General features: G+C 44.5%; 2 protein-coding genes across 2 annotated transcripts; both read right to left on the bottom strand.

Annotated features, from left to right (window-relative positions):
* Positions 1-3,996: 3,996 nt before the first annotated feature.
* LOC138892555 (uncharacterized) lies at positions 3,997-4,383 on the bottom strand. The gene has a single exon (XM_070176289.1). It carries the CDS (start codon positions 4,381-4,383, stop codon positions 3,997-3,999), a length of 387 nt encoding a protein of 128 aa, XP_070032390.1.
* A 4,942-nt stretch (positions 4,384-9,325) lies between these two features.
* LOC138892554 (uncharacterized) lies at positions 9,326-9,637 on the bottom strand. Its single transcript, XM_070176288.1, has one exon. The coding sequence runs from the start codon at positions 9,635-9,637 to the stop codon at positions 9,326-9,328; it is 312 nt and encodes a 103-aa protein (XP_070032389.1).
* Positions 9,638-10,751: the final 1,114 nt, after the last annotated feature.

Below are 10,751 nucleotides of genomic sequence, written 5' to 3'. Positions count from 1 at the left end.
TATGCGGACCACATATCGGTCGCATATTTTGTTACAAAAAAGCCAAAAGAACTGCTTGTGTATGTGGTCACTATGCGGTTTCATAGTTGACCGCATAGCTGCTTCCATAATAGCCCACACCTGCTCACTTTTGCGACCATTATGCGGCCCGCGGAGTGATTATGCGGTCCCATAATGGACCGCATAAATGCACATTTCCAGCAAAAATTTACCTTTACTTTTCCGTGCGTTGTTCAACCCAAAAAGTACGAGCCGCGACGAGCAAGCTCGCCGCGAAGAATTTATATAATTCTCAAATACGTAAGACTAGTCCGGCACCATAAAACATTATTTTCTTTGCAAATTTTACCGGGTTTTACCCTTAAGTTCTTAAAAATTTTCCGGGGTGTTACAAAAATGATCCTTAAGACTGTTTTATAAGAATGGGGTTGGGTTCAAAAATTAAATAAATGCAGCCCCGATGTAGATCTGCGGCCTCATATGCGACCGCATAACGCTTATGTTGTCTACTAAATGAACCGCATATTGGCTCTCCAGAACTGGGCACTTCTACCTCACTCTATGACCGATCTGCGGTCCGCAGACCTAATTTGCAGTCGCATAATGCGCAATAGAACTTCCCTCCGGAAATTTTTGTGCTGGTTTTAGGTTATGCGGCCGCATAATGGTCCAAAAAGTTGCCCTAATTTCTGCTTTAGTCTGCGGCAGATATGCGGTCCGCAGATCAGTTCTGCTACTGCAGAATGGGCCGCAGAAATGCCATGCACTTTCAAAAATTTTCTTCATCTCCCAACACACTGTTCATCCCAAAAAGTCCGAACTGTGGTGAGCAAGCTCGCCGCGAAGAATCCTTACAATCGTCAACACTTAAGTCTACTTCCGCACCACGAAACCCTGGGTTTTAGGTAAGGGTTTACAGGGCCTTACATCTTTCCCCGCCTAAGATAATTCGTCCTCGAATGAAGCTACTTTTTCTTTATCTCTTCCTCTGTTTCCCAGGTGCCTCTTCGACTTGTTGGCTTCGCCATAACACTTTCACGCAGGCAAGTTTTTCGTTCCTCATCTTTCGAACTTGCCTGGCAAGAATGGCAAATGGAATTTTTTCAAACGTCAATTCTTCATTAAACTCAATAGTCCCAACCGGAACAATAAGCGATGGATCTCCAACCACCTTCTTCAACATGGATACATGAAACACCAGGTGCACTAAAGACATCTCTAGAAGTAGTTCTAGCCTGTAAGCGACCTGGCCAATCCACTTAATGATTATGTACGGTCCGACATACCTCGGACTCAATTTCCCTTTCTTACCAAACTGCATTATACCCTTCATTGGGGAAAACTTCAAAAATATCCAATCATCTTCTTTGAACTCCAAATCCCTACGGCATATATCCGAATAGGACTTCTGACATATTTGGGCAGTTTTCAACCATTCTGTAATGATTTTAACCTTCTTTGTAGCCTGATGAACAAGATCTGGTCCTATAAACTCTGCTTCCCCAATCTCGAACCACCCAATGGGAGATCTACATCTTCTACCATATAGAGCGTCGAACAATGCCATCTGAATGCTAGCATGATAACTATTTTTGTAAGAAAATTCTATGAGCAGCAAATGATCATCCCAGCTACCTTCGAAGTCGAGAACACTAGCGCACAATATATCCTTGAGCGTCTGAACAGTCCGCTCTGCTTGCCTGATGGTCTGTGGATGGAAAGTTGTACTAAGATTTACCTGAGTACCCAAACGTTGCTGGAATTTCTTCCAAAAATTAGTCCTGAACTATGCCCATCAATCTGAGAAAATAGAAACTGGAGTGCCATGCAACCTGACTATTTCCTTGATATACAACCGGGCATACTATTCTGCTGTGTTGGTAGCCTTAATAGGTAAAAAGTGTGCTGATTTCATGAGTCGATCCACAATCACCCAAATCGAGTTGAACTTGCGAGGAGTGTGAGGTAGTCCTACCACAAAGTCCATATTGATCATCTCCCATTTCCACAACAGAAGTTTTATGTTCTGTGCCAACCCACCGGGCCTTTGGTGTTCGGCCTTCACTTGCTGATAATTTGGACATCTTGCCACAAAGTCTGCTACGTTCCTCTTCATATCATTCTACCAGTAGAATTCCTTAAGATCATGATACATCTTTGTATAGCCCGGGTGCACAGAATACCTAGAAGTGTGAGCCTCGATCATGATTCTTTCCCGGAGACCATCCACATTTGGAACACATAATCACCCTTGGTACCTCAGTGTGCCATCATCCAAGCTAAGAGAAAAAGCCATGTTCTTATGTTTATGAATCCTTTCTTTCAATCATACTAACAATGGGTCGTTGTATTGCTTCTCCTTAACTTCCACAAAAAGCGATGACTCAGCCCTATTTTGCATAATCACTCCTACTTTGCTAGAATCCGCAAGACGAACTCCCAAACTAGCAACCCGATGAACATCCCTAGCCAACGGCCTTTGATATGCCTCCAAGTGAGACAAATTGCCCATAGATTTTCGGCTAAGAGCATCCGCTACAACATTAGCCTTCCCCGGATGATACAAAATATCGATGTCGTAATCCTTGAGTAACTCAAGCCATCTTCTCTGCCTCATATTCAATTCCTTCTGTTTGAAAATATATTAAAGACTCTTATGGTCCGTGAATATATCAATATGGACCCCATATAGATAATGACGCTAAATCTTCAATATAAATACCACTGCCGCAAGCTCTAAGTCATGTGTTTGATAGTTCTTTTCATGATTCTTGAGTTGTCTAGAAGCATAAAGCTATCACCTTGCCATGTTGCATTAATACACACCCAAGTCCAATCCTTGAGGCATCTTAATATACCACAACTACATCTGTATCTTCTGGTAGGGTCAACACATGTACCGTAGTCAATCTTGACTTCAACTCTTGGAAGCTTCTTTCACGAGCATCTAACCATTGGAATTAACTGCCCTCTACGTCAATTTAGCCAATGGAGAGGCGAGAGTAGAAAACCCCTCCACAAACTTCTTATAATATCCTACTAAGCCCAAGAAGCTACGAATTTCTGATGGGGTAGTAGGTCTAGGCCAATTCTTCACAGCTGCGATCTTCTGAGGATCAACCTCAATTCCTTATCTGAAGACAACATGACCCAAGAATGTGATAGATTCAAGCCAAAATTCACATTTCAAAAATATCGTATACAACTTGTGCTGATATAGAGTCCATAGAACTGCCCTGAGATCACCGGCATGGTCTTCTCGACTTCGCGAATATATAAGGATATCGTGAATAAACACTATCACGAAGGAGTCAAGAAAAGACTTGAAAAGTCGATTCATAAGATCCATGAAATCTGTGGGGGAATTGGATAGCCCAAAAGACATTACTAGGAACTCAAAATGCCCATACCGGGTCCTGAAAGCTATTTTCGGAATATCCAGCTCCCTAATCTTTAATTGGTGATACCCGAATCTTAAATTGATCTTGGAGAAGTACTTAGCACCCTGCAATTGATCAAACAAGTCATCTATTCTTGGTAGTGGGTACTTATTTTTTATTGTAACCTTGTTGAGTTGCCGATAGTCAATACATATTCTTAGCGACCCATACTTCTTTTTTACAAATAGAACCGATGCACCCCAAAGCGACACACTCGGCCAAATGAAACCTTTCTCTAACAAATCCTTCAATTGTTTCTTTAGCTCCTTCAATTCTGCCAGTGCCATTCTGTTGGGTAGAATAGATATAGGCTCCGTTCTTGGCATCACATCAATCCCAAAATCAATCTCCCTGTCTTGTGGGATTCGAGGGAGCTCATCCGAAAAGACCTCGGGAAATTCATTCACAACCGGCACAGACTCAAATGTAGGTGCCTCAACATCGATGTCCGTAACCCAGACTAAATTGTAAATACACCCATTGTTAATCATCTTCGTGGCCTTAAGGTTAGAAATAAACCTACCCTTCGGCTCCACATTATCCCCCTTCTATTCAATCACTGACTCATAGGAAATTCAAACCTAACGGTTTTGGTTCGACAATCAAGAGTAGAGAAATATGAATAAAGCCAATCCATCCCCATTATTATATAAATATCAACCATCCCCAATTCAATGAGATCGACCATGGTGTCCCGACCACACACCGTGACAACACAATCCCTATAAACTGGCACGGCCACAATAGACTCACCAACCAAAGTAGATACAGAGAAAGGCTCATGGAGTTGTTCCTGTTCTATCCCAAATTCCATAGCAACATAGGGAGTGACATAGAACAAAGTGGAACTGGGATCAATAAAAGCATCCACATCATGAGATTGGACAGTCAATATACTTGTTACAACATCTAGAGAAGCCTCTGAACTCTGGCGACCCTTCATAGCATAGAAACGGCTAGGTCCTCCCGAACTCTATGTACCACCCCTAGTTGCACGATGCCCTATGGGTGCTGGGGTGCCTCGAGCAAAATGAGGCGCTGCGGATGAAGTAGCTGCAGAACTGGCGAGTGGTGCTGCGCCCTTGCCCATGCTCTGGTGAGACGAAAGGCAATCCCTCTGAATGTGACCCCTCATACCACACCCGTAGCATATGGGCTGGTCCATGAAGTAGGCCCCAAAGTGCATCTTCTCGCACCTACGGCATGGGGGCCTCCGCTGCTGCTAAAATATCCCACTAGATTGACCATGCTGGTAGGGTCCCATGTTATCCTGACTAAGCCTAAAGCGGTTCCCCTGCTGCTGACTGGGCCCCGATGGCTGCGCATTGAGTATATACTGCACAAAAGAATGGGATGGCCTTGATGACCCTCTCGTAATTGCTGGCCTACCACCACCACCACCACCACCAGAAGAACCATGAAAGTTGCCCACGGACTGTCCCTTGGTGCTGCTCTCGTGCTCCATTCTCTTCTTCAATTTGCGGGTCTCTGTGGCTTGAGAAAATGCCATCATCCTACCATAGTTCATATCAAAATTCGATGAAGCTGTATCGGCCTCATTGATAACAAAGGGGATAAGGCCCTAAACAAACCGACACACTCTAGCCTCCATAGTGGGCAACATGTAGATGGCATATTTGGACAGGCACGCGAATCTCATATGATACTCCCACATACTCATGTTACCTTACTTCAGGCTCTCAAACTTAGCGGCATGGGCTGCCTTAGTCTCGGCAGGAAAGAAATGATCAATGAAAGCATCGGCAAACTCACTCCACCTCGACGGAGGGCTTCCCTCCTCACGGGAGTCCTCCCACAATTAAAACCAAGAATAGGCCACCCCTTTCAGGCGGTAGGAGGCCAACTCCACTCCCCCCGTCTGAGTAGCACGCATAACTCGGAGGGTCTTGTGCATCTCGACAATAAAGTCCTGGGGTCCTCCTCAGGATTAGTATCTGTGAACACTAGAGGATCCTAATAGTCCCAACCAGTATAATAAGCGACGCATCTCCAACCACCTTCTTCAACATGGATACATGAAACATCGGGTGCTCTAAAGACATCTTTGAAGGTAGTTCTAGCCTGTTAGCCGCCTGGCCAATCCTCCGAATGATTTTGTATGGTCCGACATACCTCGAACTCAATTTTCCTTTCTTACCAAACTGCATTATACCCTTCATAGGGGAAACCTTCAAGAATACCCAATCATCTTCTTTGAACGCAAAATCCCTACGGCGTATATCCAAATAGGACTTCTAACGACTCTTGGCAGTTTTCAACCGTTCTGTAATGATCTTAACCTTCTCTATAGCCTGATGCACGAGATCTGGTGCTATCAACTCCGATTCCCCAATCTCGAACCACCCAATGGGAGATCTATATCTCCTACCATATAGAGCCTCGAACGGTGCCATCTGAATGATAGCATGATATGAGCGGCAAATAATCTCCTACGATTATTGTAGTAGCAGATCTCCTACTATTATTGTAGGCAAATTCTATGAGCGGCAAATGATCATCCCAGCTACCTTCGAAGTCGAGAACACAAGCACGCGACATATCCTCGAGCATCTGAACAGTCCGTTCTGCTTGCACGTCGGTCTGTGGATGGAAAGTTGTACTAAAATATACCTGAGAACCCAAACCTTGCTATAATTTCTTCCAAAAATTAGCCGTGAACTGTGCCCATAGATCTGAGATAATAGAAACTGGAGTGAAATGCAACCTGACTATTGCTGTGATATACAACTGGGCATAATGTTCTGTTGTGTCGGTATCCTTAACAGGTACAAAGTGTGCTGATTTCGTGAGTCGATCCACAATCACCCAAATCGAGTCAAACTTGCGAGGAGTGCGAGGTAGTCCTACCACAAAGTCCATATTGATCATCTCCCATTTCCACAATGGAATTTTTATATTTTGTACGAACCCACCGGGCCTTTGGTATTCGGCCTTCACTGCTGACAATTTGGACATCTTGCCACAAAGTTCGCTACATTCCTCTTCATATCATTCCACCATTAGACTTCCTTAAGATCATGATACATCTTTGTAGAGCTCGGGTGCACGAAATACCTAGAAGTGTGAGCCTCAGTCATAATTCTTTCCCGAAGACCATCCACATTTGGAACACATAATCTCCCTTCGTACCTTAGTTTTCCATCATCCATGCCAAGAGAAAAGGCCATGGTCTTATGTTTATGAATCCCCTCCTTCAATTGTACCAACAATGGGTCGGTGTATTGCTTCTCCTTGACTTCCACAACAAGCGATGATTCAGTCCTATTTTGCACAATCACTCCTCCTTCACTAGAATTCGCAAGACGAACTCCCAAACTAGCCACCCGATGAACCTCTTTGGCTAATGACCTTTAATATGCCTCCAAGTGAGCCAAACTGCCTAGCGATTTCTGGCTTAGAGCATCTTCTACAACATTAGCCTTCCCCGGATGATATAGAATATCGATGTGGTAATACTTGAGTAACTCAAGCCATCTTCTCTGCCTCATATTCAATTCCTTCTATTTGAAAATATATACAAGACACTTACTGTCCGTGAATATATCCACATGAAACCTATACAGATAATGACACCAAATCTTCAATGCAAATACCACCGCCGCAAGCTCTAAGTCATGCGTTGGATAGATCTTTTCATGATTCTTGAGTTGCCTAGAAGCATAAGTTATCACCTTGCCATGTTGCATTAATACACACCCAAGTTTGATCCTTGAAGCATCGCAATATACCACAAACCCATCTGTACCCTCTGGCAGGGTCAACACCGGTCCCGAAGTAAATCTTGACTTCAACTCTTGGAAGATTCTTTCACAACCATCTGACCATTGGAACTTAACTTTCTTCTGCGTCAGTTTAGTCAATGGAGAGGCAAGAGTAGAGAACCTCTCCCCAAACTTCCTGTAATATCCTACTAAGTCCAAAAAACTACGAATCTTTGTTGGGGTAGTAGGTCTAGGCCAATTCTTCACAGCTGCAATATTTTGAGGATCAACCTCAATTCCTTTTCTAGAGATGACATGACCCAAGAATGAGACAGATTCAAGCCAAACGTCACATTTTGAAAACTTTGCATACAACTTGTGCTGATATAGAGTCTATAGAACTGCCCTAAGTTGACCGGCATGGTACTCTTCACTTCGCGAATATACAAGGATATCGTCAATAAACACTATCACGAAGGAGCCAAGAAAAGGTTTGAAAACTCGATTCATAAGATCCATGAAAGTTGCGTGGGCATTTTATAGCCCTAAAGACATTACTAGGAACTAAAATTGCCCATACCGGGTCCTGAAAGCTATTTTTGGAATATCCTACTCCCTGATCTTTAATTGGTGATACCTGAATCTTAAATCGATTTTGCAGAAGTACTTAGCATATTGTAATTTAACAAACAAGTCATCTGTTCTTAGCAGTGGATACTTATTTTTGATTGTAACCTTGTTGAGCTGCCAATAGTCAATACACATTCTTAGCGACCTATTCTTCTTTCTTACAAATAGAACCGGTGCGCCCTAAGGCGGCGCACTCAGCCACATGAAACCTTTCTCTAACAAATCATTCAATTGTTCCTTTAGCTCCTTCAATTTTGCCGATGCTATTCTGTAAAGTTGAATAGATATAGGCTGCGTTCCTGGCATCACATCGATCCCAAAATCAATCTCTCTGTCTGGTGGGATCCCAGGGAGCGCATCCGGAAAGACCTCCAAAAATTCATTCACAACCGGCACAGACTCAAGTGTAGGTACCCCGGACAAAATGCTAAATACACCCCTTGTTAATTATCTTCGTGGCCTTAAGGTAAGAAATAAACCTACCCTTCAACACCACATCATCCCCCTTCCATTCAATCACTGACTCATTGGAAATTCAAACCTAACAGTTCTAGTTCGACAATCAAGCTTAGCGAAACATGAATAAAGCCAATCCATCCCCATTATTACATAAAAATCAACAATCCCCAATTCAATGAGATCGGCCATGGTTTCCCGACCACGTACCATGACAACACAATTCCTATAAACTCGCGTGGCCACAATAGACTCACAACCTAGAGTAGATACAATGAACAGCTCATGGAGTTGTTTCGGCTCTATCCTAAATTCCATAGCAACATAGGGAGTGACATAGGACAAAGTGGAACCAGGATCAATAAGAGCATACACATCATCAGATTGGACAGTAAATATACCTTTGACAACATCTAGAGAAGCCTCTGAACTTTGGCGACCCTTCATAGCATCGAAACGGTTGGGTCCTCCTGAACTCTCTATACCACCCCTAGCTGCACCCCGCCCTGCGGGTGCTGGGGTGCCTCCAGCTGGAGGAGGTGCTACGGATATAGTAGTTGCAAAACTGGCCGGTTGTGATGCACCCCTGCCCATGCTCTGGTGAGACGAACGGCAATCCCTCTGAATGTGACCCCTCATAGCACACCCATAGCATATGGGCTGGTCTATGAAGCAGGCCCCAAAGTGCATCTTCCAACACCTAGGGCATGGGGGCCTCTGCTGCTGCTGAAATATCCCACCAGACCAACCTTGCTGGTAGGTTCCCATGTTGCCCTGATCGGGACTAAAGCGGCTCCCCTACTGCTGACTAGGCCCTGATGGCTGCACACTGACTGAAGACTACGCAAAAGACTAGGATGGACCTGATGACCCTCCCCTGAATGCTGACCTACCACCACCACTAGAAGAACCACCAAAGTTATCCGCAGACCGGGCCTTGCTGCTGCTCTCACACTCCATTGTATTCTTCAATTTGCCGGTCTTTGTGGCTTGAGAAATTGCCACCATCTTACCATAGTTCATATCGGAATTCAAGGCAGTTGTTGTGGCCTTATTGATAACCTAGGGGCTAAGGCCCTACATAAACCGACGCACTCTAGCCTCCATAGTGGGCAACATGTAGATGGCATATTTAGACAGGTGCGCGAATCTCATATGATCCTCCCACACACTCATACTTCCTTTCTTCAGGCTCTCAAACTCAGCAGCACAGGCTGCCTTAGTCTCGGCAGGCAAGAAATGATCAATGAAAGCATCGGTAAGCTCACACCACCTCGCCGGAGGGCTTCCCTTCTCACGGGAGTTCTTCCACATTTCAAACCAAGAATAGGCCACCCCTTTCAGGCGGTAGTAGGCCAACTCCACTCCCTCCGTCTCAGTAGCACGCATAACTCAGAGGGTCTTGTGCATCTCGTTAATAAACACCTGGGAGTCCTCTTCAGGATCAGTACCTGTGAAAACTAGTGGATCCAACTGGAGAAACCTGTTCACCCTGGAACTAGCGGAATCCCCTGGATGACTAGAAGAAGTGGGTGCAAACTTTGATCTCTGGGCCTGAGAAGCCACCATCTGAGCTAACATCTGTATGGCTCCTCTAAGATCAGCATCAGATACACCAAGACCGGAAAATGGGGCTAGAGGTGGACCTGGAATATCAGTTGGACGGATCGTTGCACCCCAGTAGGTGTAGGGATAGGTGCAGTCTGATCAGGTGTAGTAGAATCAGGCAGTATGGTAGTCGGGGGAATATTCTCACCCCTCGGGTGCTCACCCGCATCATCAAGTAAATGATCAACTGCCACTCTTAGGGTAACATTGGCTCCTTGACCAGTTCTGATACCAAGTGTATCACGCCGCGACCATGGGGAGCGCGACCGGCGCTCAACCGAGATACCCTGGCCGAGCAAGCCTGTACAATACCTTTTACCCAACTCGTCCATGAATAAAGAGAAAATGCATTTATATCATTAATAAAACATTAAGTGGTCATGTGAATAACACCAGTTCATTTCTATTAGTTACGTCATTAACAAAGCCCTGGCTAAACCTCAAACACTATATACAAAGGAAAGAGATACAGGACCCCGGATGAAGTGGGGCTCACCAAGTCAGCTGAGGAGAGGGTGTGTTGCTATCACTGATCAATACAACCTGCTATGGAACCACCTGCATCAATTAAAGATACAACGCTCCCGGTAAAAGGGACGTTAGTACATATGGAATAGTACTAGTATGTAAAACTAAACACCCTCTCAATAGAACGAGTAACAACAAATAGAGAAGGAAATAGGAAATTAGTAAGAGAATCAAATAGTATCCAGGTGTCAAGTTAGGGGAAAGGCAAATTTTAAGTAAGTTCCAATCTTTTTAAGTTGGAAGATCTTTAGCACCGATACACCACCGTGTTTTAGCATGAAGTTCAATCTCAGCCCGACCGGCTAAGTCGTCTCACCTCGAGACATGCACTCACAATACCACCATGTGCGTGGCATGGCGTCCGATC

This window comes from Nicotiana tomentosiformis, chromosome 5 (assembly GCF_000390325.3).
Source record: "Nicotiana tomentosiformis chromosome 5, ASM39032v3, whole genome shotgun sequence".
Lineage (NCBI taxonomy): Eukaryota > Viridiplantae > Streptophyta > Magnoliopsida > Solanales > Solanaceae > Nicotiana > Nicotiana tomentosiformis.
This window is presented reverse-complemented; position numbering and strand designations above follow the sequence as displayed.

Excerpts from the sequence above, each read along its gene's own strand:
- LOC138892555 (XM_070176289.1), bottom strand. The coding sequence starts at position 4,383 with ATGAAGGGTCGCCAGAGTTCAGAGGCTTCTCTAGATGTTGTAACAAGT.
- LOC138892554 (XM_070176288.1), bottom strand. The coding sequence starts at position 9,637 with ATGCGTGCTACTGAGACGGAGGGAGTGGAGTTGGCCTACTACCGCCTG.